At 37.8% G+C, this 26,274-nt stretch overlaps 1 protein-coding gene across 1 annotated transcript in view; it reads right to left on the bottom strand.

Annotated features, from left to right (window-relative positions):
* The window catches only part of LOC150090590 (protein arginine N-methyltransferase 9-like), an 89,265-nt gene extending 63,654 nt beyond the window's left edge, over window positions 1-25,611 (bottom strand). Inside the window, exons 1-2 of the mRNA XM_090386580.1 lie at window positions 25,570-25,611; window positions 7,126-7,312 (exon numbers count right to left, since the gene is read on the bottom strand). Coding sequence (XP_090242706.1) covers window positions 7,126-7,312; window positions 25,570-25,584 — 202 coding nt within the window. The 5' untranslated portion in view covers window positions 25,585-25,611. The remainder of the gene's footprint in view (window positions 1-7,125; window positions 7,313-25,569) is intronic.
* Between the last annotated feature and the right edge of the window lie 663 nt (window positions 25,612-26,274).

The raw sequence follows: 26,274 nt of genomic DNA, 5'->3' as shown, positions 1-26,274 counted from the left end.
GGGACAGACATATAGCACTGTTTCTCATGGAATGGTTGATTTTTTGGATGATGAGGGTCAACCTAATAAACTGACCACTCAGCATATAACTGTTATCCCACAATCCCCATTATCATTCCCTGAATGAAAGTCTCAAAAGTAACATTAAGCGTCAAGGTGGTAAGATTTTTTTAATTTGATAAACTGTTATACTGTGTGATTCCTTAAGTCTTGGGTTTTAATGCAGTTCTGCTCTTTTAATTTTCTTTTTGTTTTAATACTTCCTTTCCTGCTCCTTTTGGTAGCGTTTCAACTATTACAATAATTTTGTTAAAATTTGTTGCATTTTGGTTAATAATGTTCAAATATTATTAATTTGGTTTTCATTAATCTAAGCTAAATTTATTCACTATTTCAGAAATAATATTGATGCAACTTTCTAAATTTTTAAATTTTATTAATTGCTTTCTGATATTAAACAAAGGAAGCTCTACATAACACAAAGTTTAACTATTTAACATATAAATTTAAAACAAAACACAAGCAATAATATAGATTAAGTATAAAAGGAAGATCATGAAATATATAAAATTGTTACCAACCCTGTGGTAAACTGGTTAGCTGTAACTAGCTTGTTACAGAGAAATTATAACCAGATTTATTCTAAGACTGTCTGCAAGTTTTTATATTTGAAATGTGTTTTGGAAAGTACCAATGAAGAGTTACTATATATATGCACAAAGGGTACTAGGAAAGTTTTGCAATACAGCTTTGTTTATTTAATTTTCTCAAAGTAATTTCCTCTACATTCAATACACCTCTCCATCCTCCGAAACCAATCTTTAAACCAGTTCTGCCAAGTTTCACTATTTTTTATTTTATTTTTGTGTTTTTGTATGGGCGGCTCCTAGAACAGAAGTTCATCTCCGCCTCGTTGCTCTGTTCAGTTTTTATAGACTCTGTAAGAGTAAGGCCGGTGTGTGTCTTATAAAAATAAATAATATATTTTTTTTTTTTTTTCCAAACCGAATCCACACAGGAATATCCCAGATTGGATGAAGATAGATGAAAAGGAAGGGGAGAGAGGGAAAAAGAAAAAAAAAAAAAAAAAGCTTTTCATCCCGCACGGGAGAAAGTGATAGGAAAGAAAAACTGTGTTTGTGAGCTTATGTGTGTGTGTGTTCTGTAGCGTGATGTTGTGTTTTGGCCTATTGGCTACCTGGAAGGAGTGAGCACCTGGACGATTCCTCCAGGTACTCGTCCCTAGCAGAAGAAGGGCAAGGCCTCCCCTACTATCTGCACGCCCTCCTCCCTGGGGAAGAGTTCCCAGGGAAGAAAGAAAAACTTGTATAAGATGAAGAGAGGGAAGGAGTAAAGAGGAGAAGGACTGTTCCGGCCCAGGAAAGTCCCAGTCCAGGATGGATAGCTAGAACAACAACGCAAACAAATAAATAAATAAATAAATAATAATAAAAAAATAATAAAAAATAAAAAAAATAAAAAAAATTAGTGTGAGAGAGGAGCTTTCCTGGAAAAAAGATTTAAATCCCACAACCTGGTCAAGGAAAGGAATAGAGCCAGGATGTCAGCAAGCAGAATGATGTTAAAAGAAGAAAGAAAAACTTGTATAAGATGAAGAGAGGGAAGGAGTAAAGAGGAGAAGGACTGTTCCGGCCCAGGAAAGTCCCAGTCCAGGATGGATAGCTAGGACAACAACGCAAACAAATAAATAAATAAATAATAATAATAATAAAAAAAAATAAATAAAAAAAATTAGTGTGAGAGAGGAGCTTTCCTGGTCTGGGGAGCCCCAGCCCAGGTCAGAACGCGAAAAAAAAAAAAAAAAAAAAAAAAAAGATTTAAATCCCACAACCTGGTCAAGGAAAGGAATAGAGCCAGGATGTCAGCAAGCAGAATGATGTTAAAGGGGAAAAAAATAACAAATAAATAAGAAAGAAAAGAAAGAGGGTTTTTTTTTTTTTTTTTCAAATTATCCCACACGGGGTGGATAGGAAAAGGCTATCAGGAGAGTGCTAGGGCTACTAGTGCTAGCTGATTATGAGAAGAAGAGAGAGAGAGTAAAAAAAAAAATAATAAAAATAAATAACTAGTTATTGAATTGCAGAAGCTTCTAGGATGATCCTCCTCCTACGCTTGAATACGTCTGCCGCAAAGTGCTGTAGTGCACCTAAGTTCCTTTTGGAATGGACAAGGAGTTCTACTTGGTCAGGAGAAAATCCCAAAATTGCTGCCTGGAGTTGTTGTCTATGGTCCTCATAGATAGTGCATTCAAATAGTAGATGTTCCCAACTCTCGACAGACCCACAGAAACAGAGGTCAGTATTTAGCAGACCTAGTTGGTGGAGTTTCTGGTTGAGAGATCCATGTCCAGTGACCAGAAAGGATGTTTCCATGCTGATTGAGAACCACTTGTTGACCGCTTTGCTGGTTGCGAATGTGACATCCGGTATAAATTTAACAAGTTTCACAAGTTCCGGTAACAAGTTTCACTAGGGAGTAAAGCACACTCGTTGTCCCAAGCCCGTAGAAGGTCCTCATCACTGGGAAACCGCCTCCCTTTTAGCTTCATTTTCACATGCGGGAACAGTGCAAAGTCGCAGGGAGCAAGGTCTGGTGTGTAGGGAGGGTGCTCGAGAAGTTTCAGTCCTGTCGTGGTCAAATATTCGGTGCAGGCTTTGGCGCGGTGAGCTGGAGCATTATCGTGATGGAGGTACCAGTTGTCCATTCTTGACTTTGGCCGCAGGTTCTTCATAGATCCAATGACTTTAGGCAGGTATTGTTCAGTATACCACTTAGCTGTGACTGTCTTCTGTGTGTCCAAAACGACACGTTCCACAATTCCACTCAATTTGAAAAATACAGCTATCATTTTCTTCTTTACAGATCGGGATTTTCTGACAATTACGGGTGTGTCGTCATCATCAAAGACCCAAACTTTGTTTTGAGCCTTGGTCGGCAGATCGTAATAGTACAGCCAAGTCTCGTCACCTGTCACGATGTTGTTCACATACCGAGATTGTCCCTTATCAAACTTTTTTAACATCTCCCGGCACCAAGTCACACGTCGTGTCATCTGCTCTTCAGTCAGTTGATGCGGCACCCAGAGAGAACAAAGTTTCTTCACGTGCAAATGATCTTGCAGAATCGAACGAATTGCTGGTGCATTTAGGCCCAAAGTATCCTCTATCTGTTGGTAGGTCACTCGCCTGTTTTCGTCAAGCATTTTCCTCACAGCAGTAACGTTTTCCTCCGTAACTGATGTTCGTGGCCTTCCTGGCCTCTCAGAATCCTCCAGAGTGAAATTTCCCCTTTGGAATTCTCTATACCACCTGAATATCGTTGTACGATGTGGACAATCATCATCTAGTGCAAGAGTCATTTCTTCTAAGCACTGGTCTATGGTTAAACCACGCACGAAATTATACCGCAAAACTGTCCGTATCTCATTTCGTGACCACGATGCCATCGCAAGCACTTTACACTCTCACTACTAATGAATAACTGAGCCCATCGACTTGGCGCGGCGGCTACTATGCACGTATGAACATGTCTCAACATGCAGCAACAAGCAGCTTCCTGTGATTCATTGTTGTGTCATATCGCAAAACTTTCCTAGTACCCTTTGTACTAAGACTATCCTGTCTCCCCTGCCAGCTATAGTCATTCGAAGAGTACAAAAATTTGTAAAATAAAATGAGCTGCTCTGACATCCTGTCTGCACTGCTCTGAAAACTTCTTAGAACAATTAATCTTGACTGAACAATTAACCCCAGGTATTTTTTATTTTCCACTACCCTGGGTGTAGTACCACACAGTTGATAAGTTACTCTGGGGTTACTGCTAACAATATGCAGTACACTGTATTTGTCAATGTTAAACTTCAGTTGCCACCTCTCAGCCCATCTGCCAACCTTTACTAGATCCTGTTAAAGCAGCATACTGTCATTCATTAACAATCCTGCCAACCTTTGTATCATCTGAAAACTGGACATTAAACCTGATATACCTTCATCAATATCATTTATAAATATTGATAACAACAATGGAACAATTTTATCACTTGTAAAGGCAATTTTTGACTCCCTTGCCAGTTATCTAGAAATCACCAACTAAGGAAAATTTTTGTATTAAATGCTAAACTTGATCTAAAACTGAACCAAAAACTAAATGCAAACTAAACATAAATTCACAAACAAGAATACACATATAACATGAATTTTGTTCATGGGGTGGCCCTACCTCACTAGGAACCACAGAGCCTTGGTTCACAAAAGGAAAGGAATAGCATTTTAAAAAAACTGACATGCAACCACTGGGCATTGAGAAGTTGTGAACCATGACATTTCGTTCTTGGGAATCGCTACAACAATCTCAACATCATGGTTCCTAGTACAGTCTGTCCTCGTATAGCACGATAGTTGTGTTCCTAGAAACCCTCGTGCAATGCAAAATCATGCAATATAAACAACACGCCCTATGGGAAAAGTGGAGTTAGGTGCCGACCACCCAAGATTGAACACACAGTTGGAACCAAAACATTACCAAACACAATAAATAATCGGGTAATTTTAATCGTTATAAGTAAGTATTTTATAACGATTAAAATACGTAATAAAAAATAATATTATATTTTTTATTTTTATTATAATATAATAAATAATTTATTAATAAAATAGTAAAAAAATTATTATATTAAATAAAATAGTCGTAATAAAATGCTTACATATTTTATTACGACTATTACTAATGCTTTTGCTTCTATCGTAAGCAAACTTGTTTTTTGTTTGATTTTCTATCCAAACAGATGACAGCCGTTTCATCTCTTCCAATTCTTTGTGTCTTAATCTAATGGATTTTAATTACAACTCGTGTTTGGGGTTTTCATAAAAAAAAAAAAAAAAAAAAACTTTGTGTTGTTCCTGCTGTGAAAGTTGTTTTTATTGTCTCTGCATTCTTTCTAATTCTCGGCGTTGCCTCATTTAGGTCTGTAGCACGTGCAATATCACATGGTCTTTCATTTTGCTCAAAGCGTTTCACAATTTCATATTTTTTCTCTATCGACAGAGGCAGACTGGCCATAAGCCTTACCCGGGAAATCTCTGTGGGCCGGAGGCCGGTGTGATTTTGGCCATAAACCGTAGTATGAGGCCACTATAAATTTTCCCGGGTAGGAATTTTCGATCCAGTCCACCTCTGTTTATCGATATTGCTTTTTTTTTTTTCTCTCTGAATCTGCAGTGTCTTCGCCAGGACACTTCCTTTTCACACCTTTTAAGTATTATTTTACTAATTTTTAGGGAATAAAGCACAATTACAAAACGAGGAGGCATGCTTGATACACATAAACAAAGCTGCGCCCGTGTAGCAACTGAATAAACACCGTAAAGGCCGAGATACACTATTAACACCTCACATTTTACTGAAGCACATTTCTGGGGGTTACTACCATAAAACAATAAAAACAATTTCCAATTGCGTTTCTGCTAGTGGAATCTGTTATAAACTGGTAGTAAACTCCATCTAATTGCATTTGCGATTATACCGATTGCTGGAATTGTGTTGGTTTTTACGTTATTATGGTGAAATGTGTTTCCCCTTCACTGATATAAAAAACATAAATACATTTTCAGAATCTTCTCTTCATTCCTATCGTGTTGCGTTCGGTTGGGGTGATTCTGCGTTCGACTGCCATTTCTTGTAAACACAAAGGTGAATCATGCATAAGTGAATTCGGTTCGTGTTATATAAGATATCGTTCCCCTATTTACAAATCGTGTATGATCGAATTCGTGTAATGTAAACACGTGTTATACGAGGACCGACTGTACTTCATAGTTGTGGCACCAGGATTTCCTTCTGATTTTCAGGATAAACACATGCATACGGTAACACAACCTCTACTGAACTACATGGTTCTCTAAGGATCAGATGAAAATCTGCAAAATCTTTGTGTTTGTTTGCCTGACAGTGAAATGGTTGCTCTTTAAGATCTATAAACAACAGCAAAAATGGAACTAGTACATATGACAAGGAGCAAAATGGTGAACTGTCATACTGAATAGGCTAAAGCACAAAAATTGTGCATTTCATGAATATTTATCATGACAAACACCTCTAATTCAGATTTATCTTCGATGGTAAGATTTACACAAAGAGTATTCAACTTTTTTTGTTGTGATACTCCTTAAAACATTTTCAAAGATCCTCATACTCCCCTTGTATATTTTGAAATTAAACTTAAATGTTAAATATGCAGATATTTATTTTTATACTTATTATATACAAGTTAATTATTACATAAAAGGATACTTATGTGGAAATATTATATAAGAAGAACATCAGTGTTGTGAAAAAAATGCTTTAATATTTCAAAATGCCCCTTAAAAGTTCACTGACTACCAAAAGGAATGTACTCAAAATATAAACCAATAGGTCAGAAGGTGATTTCACTCCCCAGAGCCATAAAACCCTTTCCTTGGATCAAAAGCACTTAGCATCCCTTCAACACCTTTAAACCATTATGACAGGTCATTTGCTAGCAATAAAATCAACTAATTTGCAGAGATTACAGATTTTAGCGAAGTAACAAATAATAAAAACATGGCTATGTTAAATATGAAAGCAAATGTATCAAGGCGCTAGCTTACAGGAGAAGTAACTAAATGAATATGGAATTACTGTATAAGGATGACCTTTTTATGCAATGGGAGAGGAGGAAGAAGAGAGCAGAATTTTCTTATTTACACCTAGACACTTAAAAGTCTTGACATGGCACTAGAATTTATTCATTTGTCCTAAATTTGGCATATTATGACTGGTGTAAAATAGCACATGTAGTCAAGCAATGAATAACACTAATCAGGAAAACAACTGGCCTTAAATTCAAATGAATTGATTTCACGATACTTGTTGAAAATTTTTTAATTGAATTTTCTTTCCGGCCAAGTCCAGAATAGCTATTTCATGATGAATCCACTTGTTCATCATGAAACAGGTACTGCTTTAAATTATAAAAATTAAGTGATGCACCATAAAACCAGGAATTGATATTATGACAAAATTATACCAATTTTAAATTATTAAAACAACAAAAATTTCAAAAGTACTAAAAGTTTATTTGCATACTTAGAGCAGCTATGAATGGTTCTTTAAATGGTTGCATAAGGTCATTCTGAATTTCAGATATGATAAAAAAGTGAGCTAAGGCTCGGGCATATTCTTTTCTCCTAACACATGATAAGGCTCGGTGGCGAGAATGTTCCAACATCCGTTCTCTATAAGAAGGAATACCATTCGAAATTGCTTTTGTGAACTGGAAATAAACAAAATCTTATTCATGAAATTCAAAGTTTATAAAATCCTCTTTATTCTTATAGTAATTATAATAATTATGATTATAACAGTAATTTGATTTTCCAATATACTACTGCCAGTCCCCAACATGCATCCAATCACATCTTAGTAGCTGCATTAGAAGGGCAGACCAACTGAGACCCATGCCTGATGCTGTATTGGATTCTTGATATAATTTTTCTCATTAACATTAGGGTGGAAAATGATGCAAGGAACCTAATACAGCATCAGCCATAAAAAACAAATAAATAAATAAATAAAATAAAAAAATCCCCTTAATTCAATCCTCCTTTTCTCTTTTAAGTTCATTAAACTAGCCGCTTCCATAACATCGGATGGAAGTTCATTTCAACAATTATTCCCTGACTGATAGCAAATTTTGGCATATCTATGCTACTGTCCTTCCAATTCAAATTTATGTCCCATTATGTGTTGCCCAAGAAAGAGTAAATATGACATCACCATTTTGTTTACTAAAATCGTTTAAAGTAAAGCCTTAAACACTTCAACCAAGTCTCCTCACAAATGTCTGGTTTTCTGACATTACAATTCAAGAGCAGCAGCAATCTTGTTTCTCTTCTCTGCCCCCCATTCCAGAAGATCCACATCCTTCCTAAAATGAGACTACCAAACCTGTATGCACTACTCAAGATACACCAATTCAGTGCCTAATACAATGGAATAATCACCTCTTTATCCATGCTCTTTATTCAATTCTAGCCATGAGGTTTTCTGAGCAGTGCAGACAGGGAAGCTCATGGGTTTGGTTTGAATTACCCAAAGTACTGCATATGGGTAGCAGTAATCCCAGAGTAACATACCAACTGTGTGATGCTACACTCAAGGTAGTGGAGACTGAAAAAGACCAGGGGTAATTGCGTCGTCAGATATGAAGTTTTCTGAGCAGTGCAGACAGAATGCAAGAGTAGCTCATGGTGTCTTGTCAATGATACACAGGAATTTTGCTAGCAGGGATAAGGAGGTGAATATCCCCTTGTATAAGGCAATGGTTAGGCCACACCTTTGAGTACTGCATGCAGGTCTGGACGCCTCAATTTAGGAAAGATTGAGTGCTGCTGGAACGAGTACAGAGAAGGGCAATGAGATTGGTAGGAGGAACAAAGGGTTGCTGTTACCAAGAAAGGCGTAAGTTCTGCAAATTGCAGTGTCTGCAGACTAGGCACCTGTGAGATGATCTGATTGAGGTGTATAAGGCTTTCAATCGTTTGAGATGCTGATGGGATTCTTTCTCTTGCTCAGATTACTCACTTGAAGAGACATAAATTCAAAATGAGGAAAGACAATTGTAGAATAGATGTGTGGAAATTTGCCTTCAGCCAGTGGGTGGTTGATTGTTGGAACAAACTTCCATCTGTCATAGTGGAGGCCAACAACTTAAATAAGTTCAAGGCAGAACTAGACAAGCATTTGGAGTGAATGGATGGGTGAAATGGAAAGGTTTTTTTTTTTTTTTTTTTTTTTGGCTGATGCTACATAAGCTTGCTTTCTTGCATCACATGCCTCTACTAATGCTAATTACCCAGATCTTTTTTGTACTCCACTACCCTCAGTAGCAACAATCCCAGGAAAACACATCACCCAAATGATGTTTATTTATATTCATTTATTTAGCTTGAGACAAGAGCCTCTCCCCCAAACAGCAAAAATGTTAAAGTAATCATTCACTGTAGATTACAGTAAAATTAAAATTATTTACAAACAAAATATAAACAACAAATACACAATTAACATATATATAATAATAGGGTTACTGATCCTTATTGCATCATTAGAGTCTGACTAATGCATTATTAATTTATCATTGGATGTTGCCTAAGACTGGCTATGTCATCAAATTCAGACATTGTAAAGATATCGGAGACCTGGTATCACTCAGGCATAGGGAATGCAGAATTTGAATATGAGGAATATACAGAAAGGACATGAGGCAAAAGAGAAATTATACTCTTAGCTAAGAAGTACATAAAATTGAAGTGTGTTCAGTCGATGAGTGGCCAGTGCAATTTTGTGTCACTATGGCGGGATAACAAAAATGATAGCAGGAGTGCGTTAGAGACTTAATGACTGTGATGAGTATAATGAATAACCATACAGATGAATAAGGTGTACCAGTGAATCAGAATATCTTATAATGGGAGATTTTAACATTCCAAATATCGACTGGAACTTGTGGGGTAATCACTCTATTAGATAGCGTAGTATTGACATTTAATTTAATTTAATTTATTGATCTTATTAATTTAAAATATCATGGCCCAAACTAGAGCAGCAAATCAACGGGCACAAAGTGGCAGGAGTGCTGTGACTCGGGGGAGAACTGAGGGGGGCGATTCTCCAACGCATCACAGCCTTAAAAAATGTGCAGCTTGTGAAATGTTTGCCGAACTATCTGGAACGGAACATAATATTGCCATGGGGGATGTCTTTGTGTGTGCGCGATGTAAGGAGTGTAAGGAAATCAGGCGACAACTCAGTGTTGTTATGGGCCTATATGAGAGTTTGAAGGACAGGGTGGATGCCCTTGAAAGATCTAAATTGAGGGGCCCATCAGGCTCTCAGCTGCCCACATCAATGCCAGAGCTTGCACTTGGTCATCACGCAACACAGCGGCAACCCCCAAGGCAGATTGCGCTGGTCTCAAAGGAACTAGTAGTTGTTGGTGACTCTATTGCCAGGGAAACATCTTTTGTAGAAAGGATAGATGGAACAGGACCAGGGTATGTCTGCCAGGGGCAAAGGTTGATGAAGTTGTAGAGCAGATATCATCTTTTAAGGGCACAAAAGGTGATATAGTGGTACACGTTGGCACTAATGATATTAAGAGTAGGAGACCGGCAGAATTACTTAATAAGTACAGGTCACTGTTGAAAAAAAGCCGTGAATTAGGGTTGAATTTGAAAGTGTCTGTAATTCTGCCCAGACACGATAGGAGGGAGTATATGATGAGAGCCTTGTCAATCAATTCGGCCCTGGAAAGATTGTGCAAGGCTCAAGGGGTAGAATTTTTTTCAGCCTGGACTGTACTTGTTAACAGGAGAGATTGCTTCTACAGGGATGGGATACACTTAAATAGAAAGGTTGCAAGAATATTTGCTGATGCTATCGAGGCAGTGTTAGGTGGGTCGGAAAACTGATAGCTTGGGGGGATACAAGGACTAATAGTTTAACAGTAGCCGTAGGCAGAGGAGAAGGTGATTCTTGCACAACTTCTATTAGAATAAGTAGCGACCTGGAGCGAGGGATGTTGGGGGTTTCAGGGACGGATGTCAGTCATCGTGAAACAGGTGGGTATATGGGATGTGTTAGAGTGGCTGGGAATAGGAATAGGTGCATGTATACTTGCATGTATACCAATGCTAGAAAAAGCATTGGTATACATGCTAATTGTACTCCCCAAATTCCGAACTGGAATTTGGGGAGTACAATGTGTACAGAAAGGATAGACAGGATAGGAAGGGAGGAGGTGTTATGCTGTTAATAAAGAAAAACATAAAATCAAAAGAAGTGCATCCAGTTGATATAGATGAACAGTGCACTGTTGAGTCAGTTTGGTGTGACATAAGCACTGCGAAAGCAAAAATTAGAGTAGGAGTGTGTTATAGGCCTAATGACTCGAATGAGTACAATGAACAATTGTACAGAGAAATAGAGTGGGCTAGTAAATCGGAGTGTCTTATAATGGGGGATTTTAACTTCCCAGATGTTGACTGGAACTTGTGGGTTGGGCACTCACACACTAGTCAGACTTTTGTGGATTTATTGGATGATTGTTTTCTGCAGCAGCATGTTCGAGAGGCAACCAGAGAAAGTAATACTCTTGATCTGGTTATCAGCAGTGATCATTCATGTATTAGGAATTTGCAGATAAAAGAACCACTAGGTGGCAGTGATCACAGTGTACTGACGTGGGATTTACTTAAAGATTTAATTACCATCAGGGGTAAAGGAAAGGGTTTTTGCTTCCGTAAAGGCGAGTACAGTGGTCTCAGACAGTTTTTAAATTCTGTACAGTGGGATCAACTGACGATGTTACCAACAGTAAATACTAAGTGGGAAGCATTCAAGGAATTAATCGTGGAGGCTACTAAAAGTTTCATACCTATTAAGAAATACTGTTCAAGGTTTAGGCCTAAATGGTTGTCAAATGAACTAATGAGACTCATAACAGAGAAGAAAAATGCATGGGATGCATATAAATTATCAAGAGACTCAGAAGCCTATGGCAGATATAAGTTAATCTGTAATCAGGTCACAAAAGAGGTTCGGAGGGCGAAGGCAGATTACGAGAAATCCTTGGCAAAAGATGCGAAGAAAAACAGCAAGGATTTCTTTACTTATATAAACTCTAAAAGGAAGGGGATGAATCTGATTGGTCCACTTGACATCGATGGTTCGACTGTTGATGATCTACTCAGATAGCAAACAAACTGAATGAGTATTTTGCATCTACATTCACACATGAGGAGTTATTAAGGTTTGAAAATGGCAGAAGGTTATCAAATTGTAGCAGGGTGCTTAATGATCTTGTAATAACTGACAGCAAAGTGGAAGAGAAATTGTTGAAGTTAAACGTAAGAAAAGCACCTGGAGTGGATGGGATCTATCCAGTTATATTAAAGGAGGCGGCAAAGCAACTAAGCAAACCCTTAGCCATAATTATGAGAGCATCCTTAGACTCAGGGGAGGTTCCCACAGACTGGAGATGAGCAAATGTATCCCCAATTCACAAAGGGGGATCGAAGGGTGACACGAGTAATTACAGACAAGTTAGTTTAACTTCTGTTCCGGGTAAAATAATGGAGTCGCTGGTTAAAGATGCATTGCAGGATCATCTAGACAAGACTGCAGCAATAATTCAGACACAGCATGGGTTTGTTAAGGGAAAGTCGTCTGACAAATTTGATAGGATATTATGATGTGGTTACAAAGGAACTGGATGCAAAAAATAATTTTGATATCATATATTTTGATTTCAGGAAAGCTTTTGACACTGTTGCGCATGGAAGACTATTGTACAAATTGGAGCAGAATGGTATTAAGGGTAAGTTGCTACAATGGATAAAAGGATGGTTAAGTGGGAGAAGACAGAGGGTGGTAATCAATGGGTGCTGCTCTTCTTGGACTAATGTTATTAGTGGTGTCCCACAGGGTTCGGTGTTAGGTCCACTGTTGTTTTGTATATTTATCAATGATATTGATGAAGGTATATCAGGCTTAATGTCGAAGTTTGCAGATGATACAAAGGTTGGCAGGGTTGTTAATGACAGTAATGGCAGTGTGCTACTGCAACAGGATCTAGATAATTTGGGCAGATGGGCTAAGAAGTGGCAACTGAAGTTTTACCTTGACAAATGCAAAGTACTGCATATGGGTAGAAGTAACCCCAGAGAAATGTACCAACTGTGTGGTACTACATTTAAGGTGGTAGAAAATGAAAAAGACCTGGGAGTAATTGTGCAGTCAGATATGAAGTTCCCTGAGCAATGTAGACAGGCTGCCAGGGCAGGTCATGGGGTTTTGTCAATGATATATAGGAATTTTGCTAGCAGGGAAAAGGAGGTGATTATCCCTCTGTATAAGGCAATGGTCAGGCCACGCCTTGAGTACTGCATACAGGTCTGGAGGCCTCATTTTAGGAAGGATGTAGATTTACTTGAGCATGTACAGAGAAGGGCAACAAGATTGGTGAGGGGAATGAAGGGATCCTCTTACCAAGAGAGGCTTAAGTTCTGCAAATTGCAGTGGTTGGAGACTAGGCACCTGCGCGGTGATCTGATTGAGGTATATAAGGCCTTGAATGGGTTGAGCACGCTGAATTCTGATGGGATCCTTCCACTTGTTCAGATTACGAACCTAAGGGGGCATAAATTCAAATTAAGACAGATGTAGAATAGATGTGCGGAAATTTGCCTTTAGCCAGCGGGTGGTTAATTGCTGAACAAACTTCCATCTGTCGTTGTGGAAGTTGATAGGTTGAATAAATTTAAGGAGGAACTGGACAGGCATTTGGAGGGAATGGTGTGATTTTTTTTTTTGGCTGATGCTGCATAAGCTCATATTTGCTTTCTTGCATCACATGCCACTACTACTACTACTACTACTCACACTGTAGAAAGACTTTTGCAGATTTATTGAATGACTGTTTTTATACAATATACCTGCACGTTACAGAATCAATAAGAGAAATCAATACTCTTGATCTGATTATCAGTGACGACTCTTGATACATTAAAAATCTGCAAAGCAAATAAAAGAACCATTACGTGGCAGTGATCACAGTTTATTTGAATACTTAGATATGGGGTTTATTTCAAGATTTAATTAACGTTGAAGGCAAAGAGAAGGGCTTTGATTTCATAAAGTTGACTACAATAGTCCTAGACTGTTTTTACAGTTTATTCAGTGAGACCAAGTGATGATCTTAACAACAGTGAATTCTAAATTGGATGTATTTAGAGAAATAATCACAGCAGCCACTATGCTTTTTATACCAACTAACAGAAACTGTTCAAGGTTTAGACCTAAATGGATGTCAGATAAACTGAGACTAGTGGAAGAGAATAAAATGAATAGGATGCTTATAAATTATCAGGAGGTATAAAACCAACAGTAGGTAGTCTATAATCAAGTTTAGTTTAAAAAGTTTAGTTAGTCAAGTTAAGACATTACAAGAAGTCTCTGGCAAAGGATGCAAATAAAAGTAGATAGAAACGACCTCTTTATTTAAAAACAGAAGGAAAGGGATGAATCGCAGTGCCCTGCTAAATATAAATGGTTTAACTATTGATGAACCTGCTCGGGTTGCTGAAAAAATGAATATATATATTTTGCATCTACGTTCACACACAAAGAATTTTTTAGGGCTGATAATTTTTTAGGGTTGTTAAAATTATATCAAATAACAAGGATCAAAATTATTTTGTGATAACTGACAGGAAATTAGAAAAGAAATTATTGAAGCTAAACATAAATAAGGCACCGGGAGAATATGGCAATCTATTCAATTAGCATTAGTTGAGACATATTGATGAAAGAAATCAAGTTTATACAGCATCAGCCAAAAAAAAAAAAAAAAAAAAAAAAAATCCTATTTCACTCATCCATTTACTCCAAAAGTTTGTCCAGTTCCTTCAATTTATTTAAGCTATCAACTTCCACAACAACAGATGGAAGTTTGTTCCAGCTATCAACCTTTAATTTATTTGAAAATAGCAGCAAAAGTGACCCACAAACTTTTAGCCAAAATTATGAGAGCATCCTTGGAGTCAGAAGAGATCACGGAATTCGAAAGGTCAAATGGATTAAGTGGGAATTGTTTTTTGTTTTTTTTTGCATCATTTTCCATTACTAATACTAATAAGAAGTTATTAGATATTTCATTCATAGATTGTTACTATCCAAATGTAGAATCTTGAATTTGTTAATGTTAAACCTCAAGTGCTATATTCAGCCTACCTGCCTAATTCATTTGGGTCTCACTGGAGTAGAATATCCTGATTACTGTTATCAACCAACCTGCCTACTTTTACATCATCAGCAAATTTACACATTAAACTTCATATATCATCTAGACAAGGCTGCAATTATACTTCAGGCACAACATGGGTTTGGTAAGGGGAAATCTTGTTTGACCAATTTGATTGGATACTATGATGTGGTCAAAAGGAACTGGATGCAAAAAACAATTTTGACCTATACGGTAGACTCTCGATTTTCCGGAATAGATGGTAAAAACAAATCCTGGATAATCGATTTCCTGATTAATCGAAAAATACAAAAGTCCCCGACATACGTTCCATGACTTCTTACTTCGTCAAGTTTTACGTAACTCGGGAATGACTAATAACATATTGCTACCATATTATTATTGACAAATTTGAATTCTACACGATACTTAGCATTAGCATTAGCATTAGTAGAGGCATTTGATGCAAGAAAGCAAGCTTATGCAGCATCAGCCAAAAAAAAAAAAAAAAAGTAACATAAATAAATAAAAATAACCACTTCCACTTCACCCCTCTGTTCGTTCGAAATACCTGTCCAGCTGAGCCTTAAACTTATTTAGGCTATCAACTTCCACGACAAGGGATGGAAGTCTGTTCCACCCACCAACCACCCGCTGGCTAAAGGCAAATTTCCGCACATCTATCCTACATCTGTCTTTCCTCAATTTGAATTTATGCCCTCTCAGGTGATTTTTCTGAGCTAGAGGAAGAATCCCATCAGCATTGAGCATGCTCAAACCATTCAAGGCTTTGTACACCTCTATCAGATCACCCCGCTGGTGCCTAGTTTCCAGACACTGTAATTTGCAAAACTTAAGCCTTTCTTCGTAAGAGAACCCCTTTGTCCCATTCACCAATCTAGTTGCCCTTCTCTGTACTCGTTCCAGCAGCTCTACATCCTTCCTGAAATGAGGCCTCCAGGCCTGTATACAGTACTCTAGGTGTGGCCTGACCATTGCCTTATACAAGGGAATAATCACCTCCTTATCCCTGCTAGAAAAATTCCTATATATCATTGACAATACGCCATGAGCTACACTTGCAGCTCGTCTGCACTGCTCAGAGAACTTCATATCTGCCTGCACCACCACCCCCAGGTCCCTTTCATTCTCTACCACTGTCAGTGTAGTACCACAGAGTTGATACGCTGCTCTGGGGTTGCTGTTTCCCATATGTAGTACTTTACATTTGTCAATGTTAAACTTCATTTGCCACCTCGAAGCCCATCTGCTCAACCTTTCCAAATCCTGTTGCAGCAGCATAGTGTCAGTAGTGTCCTTGACAACCCTGCCAACCTTCGTATCGTCTGCAAACTTGGACATTAAGCCTGATATACCATCATCAATATCATTTATAAATACAGAAAACAATAAAGGCCCCAATACTGAACCCTGAGGGACTCCACTAATAACATTAGTCCACGATGAGCAGTGTCCATTGATTACCACTCTCTGTCTTCTCCCCCTCAACCACCCCTTTATCCATAGCAGCAACTTGCCTCCAATGCCACACTGCTCCAATTTGTGCAGCAGTCTTCCATGTGCAACAGTATCAAAAGCCTTTCTAAGATCCAAGTATATAATATCAAAGTTATTCCCTGCATCCAGTTCTTTTGTGACTGCATCATAGTATCCAATCAAATTGGTCAGGCAAGACTTCCCCTTAACAAAACCATGCTGTGTCCTAGCTATAACTGAAGTCTTGTCTAGATGATCCTGCAGTGCTTCTTTCACCAGTGCCTCCATTAATTTTCCGGGAACAGAAGTTAAACTCACAGGTCTATAATTACTTGTGTCAGCCTTTGATCCCCCTTTGTGAATTGGGGTCACATTTGCACATCTCCAGTCAATGGGTACCTCCCCTGAGCCCAAGGAAGCTCTCATAATTATGGCTAAGGGTTTGCTTACCTCCTTTGCTGCCTCCTTTAATATAACTGGATAGATCCCATCCACCCCAGGTGCCTTTCTTGTGTTTATCTTCAACAATTTCTCCTCCACTTTGCTCTCAGTTATTACAAGATTCTCTAGCTTACTGCTAGAATTGAATACACCTCTGGCATTCCCCTCGCTGAATAACTCCTCATGTGTGAATGTCGATGCAAAATATTCATTTAGTTTGTTAGCTACCCGAGCAGGGTCATCAACAGTTGACCCATCGATCTCAAGTGGACCAATCTGATTCATCCCCTTCCTTCTAGAGTTTACATAAGTAAAGAACTCTTTGCTGTTTTTCTTCGCATCCCTTGCCAAGGATCTCTCGTAATCTGCCTTCGCCTGCCTAACCTCCTTTGTAACTTGGTTACATATCAACTTGTATCTATCATAGGCGTCCGTGTCACGTGTTAATTTGTATGTATCCCATGCATTTTTCTTCTCTGCCATATGCCTCATTAGTTCATCTGACAACCATTTAGGCCTAAACCTTGAACAATATTTCTTAGTTGGTATGTAAAGCCTAGTAGCTTCCACGATAAGTTCTTTGAATGCTTCCCATTTTGAATTTGCTGTTGGCAATATCATCAGTTGATCCCACTGTATAGAATTTAAATACTGTCTCAGTCCATTGTAGTCGCCTTTACGAAAGCAATACCCCTTCCCTTTACCCCTAATGGTAGTTACCTCTTTGAGTAACTCCCACTTCAGCACACTGTGATCACTGCCACCAAGTGGTTCATTTATCTGCAGATTCTTAATGCATGAAGAATCACTACTGATAATCAAATCAAGAGTATTACTCCCTCTAGTTGCCTCCCGAACATGCTGATGTAGAAAACAATCATCCAATAAATCCACAAAATCCTTGCTACTGTGTGAGTGACCAGCCCCCAAATTCCAGTCAATATCTGGGAAATTAAAATCCCCCATTATAAGACTCTCTGATTTACTGGCCCACTCTATTTCTCCGAACAGTTTCTTATTATACTCATCAGAGTCATTAGGCCTATAGCACACTCCTACTCTCAATCTTGATCTCCCAATGCTTATGTCACACTTGTTAATGTTTGGCCATTTTAATACATCCTTATTATAATGATTCCTTAGAGATTTAACAGATGCACCGTTTTCAAACTTTTGAATAATTTCAAGTTTCACTTTAACTGAAAATGCAACTCTTTTGCGCTTACCCATCATTTACACGATTTCTAAACAAAAAATAAAAATAAAAATAACTATAAAAAAATTCCGACATCCCTGACATAAATAACGAAACAAAATTTGTCCTTTTGCGCTGCAACGGAACACAACAATTGACGCAATGCACTAAAACAAACTAAATATTTGGTCTCTCTCTCTCTCTTTTTTTTTTTTTTTTTTGAGCGGCGGATGTAAAAAAAGCGGGGGTTGCAAGATAATAGGTACACTAATCTCCAAATGACAACTTATAATGCCACTTGTCGCTTATTTACGACTTGCAAAATATCTGTTTATTATTTATGTAAAATACCTATTCTAGTTATTACTTGAATTTTTTGATTTCCAGTTGATTTTTTTTTTTTTTTAAATTTGGAATCTTAAAGTGCCCCGGTTAATCAAGAGTCTGCTGTACTTGGATTTCAGGAAAGCTTTTGATACTGTTGCACATAAGACTGCTGTACAAATTGGGCAGTGGGGCATTAGGGGCTGGTTGATGCTATGGATAAAGGCTTTTCGTGAACTACAGTAATTAGTGGAGTCCCCAGGGTTCGGTGTTGAGCCTATTGCTATTTTCTATATACACTGTGCTACCACTTTATTAGATACACCCCTGCTCTGCACACAAATGGCTCGTCCCACGACGTTGCAAATCACATCACATAACTACAGTTGTGGATATAAATGCAGCAGAACAACCTTTCTAGTATCAGTTAAGCGTACAAACCGTAGCAAGAATGGGGAAAAGGAGTGATCTAACGGACTTCGAACGTGGCATGGTAATAGGTGCAAGACAGGCTGGACAAAGCATCTTTGAAAAATGCAATTCTCCTGAACTTTTCCTGCACCACAGTTTCAAGGGTGTATTGAGAATGGTGCAACGAACAGTAAACATCTTCTCAGTGACATTCCTATGGAAGAAAATCACTTGTTGATGAGAGAGGTCAGAGGAGGATGGCTAGAATTGTGCAAGCAAACAGACAGGCCACAATGTCACACATCACATCAGAATACAACCTTGGTGCGCAGAACAAAATATCGCAACGGACCACTAGTTGCACTTTGGCTACAACAGGCGACAGCCACATCACGTACCTTTGTTATCAATGAAGAACAAGAGAGAATGCCTCCTGTGGGCACAGGAACACCAGAACTGGACTATCGAGGATTGGAAAACAGTTGCTTGGTCTGACGAGTCGAAGTTCCTGGTGCATCACGTTGATGGAAGGCTCAGAATTTGGTGAAAACTACGTGAATCCATGGACTCGTCATGTCTGACGACTACTGTGCAAGGTGGTGGGGGGGGCGGTGTTATGGTGTGGGGAATGTTTTCTTGGCACACATTGGGTCCATTGATACCCATAGATTCATGTATGAATGTCGCATCGTACCTAAACATCGTAGTTGACCAAGTGCATCATTCATATTGACAGTTTATCCTCAGTCAGATGGTTACTTCCAGCAGGATAATGTACCGGTGCACAAAGCCCGAATCACTATGGAATGGTTCCAAGAACATGATAATGACTTTTAAAGGCTGCAGTGGTCCACTCAGTTCCCCGGATCTCAATCCTATCGAACATCTTTGGGATGAGCTGGAAAGGGCTGTTTGTGGCAGGCATACATCTCTGTTGAATCTCAAAGAAAAGCGTGACACACCCATGTGTGCATGGTACTCCATTCCTGCACAACATTTGCAGTATCTTGTTTAATCCATGCCTAGAGGAATTCAGGCTTGTTTGAAGGCTAAAGAAGACTCAACCTGCTACTAGGTTAGTGTACCTAATAAAATGGCAGCACACAGTGTATATATCAATGATATTGATAAAGGTATATGATCTTTAATGAGGCTTAATGTCCATGTTTGCACAGATGATACAAAGGTTGGCAGGGTTGCAATGACAGTGATGGTCTGCTGCTGCAATACAATTAAGAAAAGTTACACAGATAGGCTGAGAAATGGCAATTGAAGTTTAACATTAATAGATGCAAAATACTGCATATGGATAGCAGTAACCCCAGAGTAACACCAAATATGTGATACACTCAGGATAATGGAAAATGAAAGACCTGGGGGGTAATTGTGCAAAGTATTGTTTCACAAATCAAACACTTGCCGGCTAAAGGAAAATCATGGCACATCTATTGTGAAACTATCTTTCCTCAATTTGAATTTATACCCCTCAAGTGCATAATTTGAGCAAGAGGAAGATTCCCATTAGCACTGAGCTTGCTCAAAACCTTGTACACCTCAATCAGATCACCTTGCAGTGCCTAGTCTCCAGATGCTGCAATTTGTGACACTTAAGCCTTTCTTGGTAAGAGCACCCCTCTGTCCCCTCACCAATCTTGTTACCCTCCTCTGTACACGTTCTAGCAGCTCTACATCCTTCCTAACCCGAAGCTTCCAGGTCTGTATACAGTACTCAAGGTGTGGTCTGACCATTGCCTTATAAAAAGAGATAACCACTTCCTCATCCTGCTAGCAAAATTTCTGTATATCATTGACAAGCCCCCATGAGCTGTTCTGAAAACTTCATAGCTGACTGAACAATTAACCCCAGGTTTTTTTTTATTTTCCACTACCTGAGTGTAGTACCACACAGTTGATAAGTTACGCTGGGGTTACTGCTAATAATATGCAGTACACTGCATCTGTTGATTTTAAACTTCAGTTGCCATCTCTCAACCTTTACTAGATCCTGTTGCAGCAGTGTACTATCATTAAGAATCCTGCCAACCTTTCTATCATCTGTAAACTGGACATTTAACCTGATATACCATCATCAATATCATTTATAAATATTGATAACAACAATAGGCCCAGCAATGAGCCCTGGGGACTCCACTCATAACATCAGTCTATGAAGAGCAGTGTCCATTGACGACCACTCTCTTCTTCTTGTCTTCTTCCCATTAACCATCCTTTTATCCATAAAAGTAACTTGCACTTAATGCCACATTGCTCCTGTTTACACAGCAGTCTTTTATGTGCAACAGTATCAAAAGCCTTCTGAAATCCATGTAGATGATATTAAAATTATTTTTTGCATCCAGTTCCTTGGTCATTGCATCTTAGTAACTTATCAGATTGGTTAGACAAGACTGCTCATTAACAAATCCATGCTGTGACTGCAGTATAACTGCATTCCTGTCGAGATGGTACTGCATTACTTCTTTAACCAGTGACTCCATTATTTTCTGAATTACTTGTCTGAGACCACTGCAACGGATGTTAAGCTGACAGGTCTGTAATTACTCATATCACCTTTTGATCCCCTTTCCTTCTACTGTTAATATTAGCATATAAGTCTTTGCTTGTTTTCTTTGCATTTTTTGCGAGAGATGTCTCTCAATCTGCCTTAGCTTGCCTAACCTCCTTTGTGATTTGATTACAGACTGATTAATATCTACCACAGGCTTCTGAATAACCTGATAATTTATATGCATCCCATGACTTTTCTTCCTGCTACTTTGTCTCAATAGTTCATTTGACATCTATTTAGGTCTAAGCCTTGAACAGCATTTCTTCATTGATGTGCAAAGACTAGTAGCTTCTATGATTACTTCCCTGAATGCTTCCCATTTAGAATTTGCTGTTGGTAACAAACATCATCACTTGGTCCCACTGCACAGAATTTAAAAACTGTCTGAGAACACTGTAGTCACTCTTACAAAAGCCTTTCACTTGACAGTAATTGTCTTTAATTAAATTCCACATCAGTACACTATGATCACTGCCACACAGTGGGGCTTTTACCTGTAAATTCTTAATGCATGTAGAATTACTGCTGATAACCAAACCAAGAATACTGCTTCCTCTTGTTGCCTCTCTAACAAGCTGCCGTTGAAAAGAGTTATCAATGAAATCTACGAGTCTTGCCAGTGTGTGAGTGACCAACCCACAATTCCTGTCAACATCTGGATTGGATTCCCATCCACGTCAGGTACTTTTTTTTATGTTTATCTTCAACAATTTCTCTTCCGCTTTCCTCTCTGTTATCATAAAATCACTCAGCTTCCTGTTACAGTTTGATAAACTTCTGGCATCACCCTCCCTAAACAATTCATCATATGTGAATGCAAATACAAAATGCCTATTTAGCTTGTCAAAATCTGAGCACACTATTAGTTTATGAAGATCAGTGGCAATTAATAACCATTCTCTATCACGTGCCACTCAACCATTCCTTTATCCATAACACTAACTCACTCCCAGTGTAGCAATCTGTATAGTATTCATTCATGTGAAACAGGATTAAAAATTTTACTAAAATCTAAAAATATGATGCCAAAATTGTCTCTACATCTCGTTTCCCTGTGGCTTTCTCATAGTGTCCAATCAAATTGGATATCAAGATGACTGTATTGCTTCATGAACTACTGACATCATTACCTTCCCTGGTAGAGAGTCAAACTTACGGTTATATATAACTACCCACTTCACCCTTGTGAATATAGGAGAGGTATTTGCATATCTCTAGCATATCTCCTAAATCCAAAGATGCTTAACTGCTGCTTAATACAACTAGATAGAGTCAATTAGCCCCCAAAGTACTTGGGGGCTATTTACTTTTAGATTCAAGAATTTCTCTTTCACCTTCCTCTCAGTTATTACAAAATCGTTTACAAAGTCTAGTCCCTAAAAATCCTAATCCCTAAAAGCTTCATGCATGAATATAGATGAAAAATATATTTTTAGTTTATCATTAAATCTTATTAGGGAAGTATATTATAATATACATAAATTACAAAGTGTTTAAAATTAGTTTATAATAACCAAAAATATTTAGTTATAAAGTATTTGTAGTGATAGACTGTGCTAATCTATTAATAAATACTTACTATTGATTACTCCATAACTTGGCATAGATTTGAAATTTCCATATCAGTTTTGTTTTAAACTGATTTGTTTAAAACTAAACCATAGTTTAAAATACTGTGATTCATGATACAGGTATTAAATAATTATGAAAATTGCAGTCTAAAAAAATAGCATATAATAATACAGACTAATGCAATGGGAAAGCTACCATCCAGGTGTCAGTGCTCAAGGGTGGTAAAATGAACAGCATCAACAGGAACTGATCATGTAGTAGGGAGGTGGCCTTTTCATGTAGAAGGGAAGGAGCACATTTTCTTGCTTATATCCAAGCTTTTGGCCCTGTGTATACTACCAAAATATTCTCCCTATAACCAGTACTCCAGTGCAAACCAGACTCTTCCCCTCATAATACAAATATGTACTGCTATGAAAGCCTGTGGAGCACTGTTTCAATTTTTAAATACGTTAACTGGAATTTTTCCATAATTTTTAACAGTATACACAACAAATTACAGTTCTAATTATAATTTCTCTAGAGATACTAATTCTTAACCATCCAGCAGGCATGCAATAATAACAGCAGACAATATATAGTGCCTTTACTGCATCAATCAGTTTCTTAGGAGGAAAAAGCAGAAAACAGTTGGAAATGGAAACTTTAAAAATTTATTCTTAATTCTAACACCATATTGTATAATAAGATCAGAAAACATCATTAAAAACAACAAATTTGTTATCAAAAAAAAAAAAAAAATTCAACCAACTGAACAGCCAAAAATTGGAGCTCAAAGTAATAAAAAAAAATAAGGAAACTAAAACTTCATGTGAAGTTTCCATTGCAACACTGTTTTTTGACATACATGATGCCATGTATGTATGTATGTATGTATGTCAAACATACATACATGATGCCATAACGAATTTTTATTTTTTTATGGCTAAACTTTTCCATCACACTTATGGGATTCTAATAGTTACTTAAATTCATAAGTTTTATTTTTCAGTATATCAAAAATACCACAATGACAGCTAGATGTTTACGATTTTTAATGAAGAGAAATAATTGAACAAGAGTGTTAATTAATGTTGCCTATGATTTTAACCCCATGGCCTACTTCTGGTCATGAAGAGCTTGTACAAGTTTTAATTTCTCTCATTGTGCAATAAAGAATATTCCTTTACATATTAAAAAAAAAAAGTTTGGTGGTCTCTCAGCCACATACAGCAGTGAAAACAGCAATTGTGCAAAAATTATTCAGAAACAGTTCTCAATAAAAATTTTCAAATATCGTCACCATTTTGTAATATCAATAAAACTATTTACTTCTTTTTGCATGCGAAAATTGTTATATTTTGATTGCAGCCTATTTTGTTTAGCTTTTATTTTTTTTAAGAAGAGTCTAATGTCCTATATTTGTCAATTAGGCTTTTGGTAAACTTGTGTGTAAATTGTTTGTATTTTATTATGTACAAATATAGGCATCTTTATTATTTCTAATCTTAATGATTACTGTGATATACACTGTATATCTCAATTATTCTCTATTAATTTTCTTTATATATATAGATATATGTTTCACGTAAGTTGCTGTTGCTACTGGATTGGCTGTATCAGGCAAGAAACTGTTGTTGTTGTTGTTGTTAGTAGGTTTTAGGAGCATTAGCAACTAGGGCCATATTGCTCAGTATATACTTGGTCTGTAAATTGCTTGCATTCTGTGGTCGATTTTCTGTATGCTGGATGAAAAACCCTAGTTTCCAGGAGAACCATGCTACCCTTGCCTGAGACCAACTAACTCAGCCACATTGTGAAAAAGGCCCATAAAAATTTCTCTTGTCATCGACGGGACTCAAATCCAGGTCTTTTCTACCTGGTGTGCAGAGGATGGCGATCCTACCGACTGTGCTAGCCACGAGGACGCAAGAAACTATATATTCTTGGCAATAAACCGAGTAAAAGCGAAAGAGACTCTTGCCTCAAGTTAAAGGCTAAAAGGTGCGCCAAACAAAAGATTGCCATCATTAACAATAGGGCCCAATTTTTCATTCTTGCTTCAGGTACTAAAATGGCTCGGCATGTCCCTGAAAAGGAGAGTTCTTTTTTTGGTAAAAGTTCATAACAGAACAGGGTGCGCATTCTAAACTATCAGTGAGAAGAAAAGGAAGAAGGCAGTGATTTACCGGTGGTTTTAAACCAGCACCGAGGGAGGGGGGAACTAACTTCCCGATTTTAAATCATCATCGAGGGGGAGGGGACCTCATTTCCCAGTTTTAAACCAGCACCGAGGATTGGGGATCAATCACTGCCTTCTTCCTTTTCTTTTCGCCAACAGTCTGAAGTGCGCACCCAGTTCTGAAATGAAGTTTAGCCCCCCTTTTTTTTATAGAACGGATTCACATCTGATATTAGCTACATCCAAAGCGCAGCGCAGCGCAGACTCAAATAGCGTTACCACAAAAATATGACCAAACCATTTCAGAAAAGCTCAAAAGAAAACGAAAGCAAAGTGGCACTTATAAAAGTAAGAAAATTTAATGTACACCTTATTTATTTAATGCTTTTCTGAGATTTTTCTGAAAATGTACTAATTACTGAATAAAAATCCATCCAAAAACTATTCGAGGCCCCCTTTGTCTCTGAGGGCCAAGCCAAATAGTCCTCATAATCCTATCATCGGAAGCGTTCTTTAAAGTAAACGTAAGTCGCGAAAGTCAGAGTATTGGTTTCACTTACTGTGGGTATTCCCATCTTAGTTAAAATGACAAGGTTTAAAAAAAAAAAAAAAAAAAAAAAAACTAATAGAGAGAAAAATACACGTGAACTGCAAAGCAATAAGTTAGTTTACTCTACGGCCGTATCAGTCATTTCCTGTTGTTTGGACGCTGCGAATAATGACGCCGGTAGATGGCAATGCAGGCATTGACTACAAACAAACTTCCGAAAATGACTTTTTATTGATACAGTATTATGGAAAAAATTTACTGACAACCCAACCCACAGATTAATCTGTGAGCCCAACTACACTTTGTTAGGGACATTTTTTGTAATGTCAGGACGGCTCTGAAAAGGCCACTAAAGTGCGTAATTTTTATAGTACTAAATAAAGTAATAAACATTGGTCATCATTAGCCATACAGTGTGGTGCAAGGAAGCCTGAGGCTTTTGCTGCACCAGCCAAAAAAAAAATAATAAATAATAAATAAATAATAGTAACCCTAAGAGAGAGAGAAGTAGAAGAGAGTCACCAAGGAAGAGACAAATGATGATACCCAGCTCAGGACTCTAGGTGTGCCAAGCCCATACTCACCAGATGTAAGCCCCTATAAAAGCCTGACACACAAGAGAATTCTTTGTCACTCACACAAGTGCATATTGGAAGTGGAGGTAGATTATAATGGGAAATATTCACGACTTTGAGCAGTTCGCTAGTCAGGACTG

The sequence above is a fragment of the Mastigoproctus giganteus genome, chromosome 1 (assembly GCF_048544385.1).
Source record: "Mastigoproctus giganteus isolate SK-2022 chromosome 1, ASM4854438v1, whole genome shotgun sequence".
Taxonomy (NCBI): domain Eukaryota; kingdom Metazoa; phylum Arthropoda; class Arachnida; order Uropygi; family Thelyphonidae; genus Mastigoproctus; species Mastigoproctus giganteus.
The sequence above is the reverse complement of the archived record's forward strand: the minus strand, read 5'-3'. Positions and strand labels throughout refer to the sequence as shown.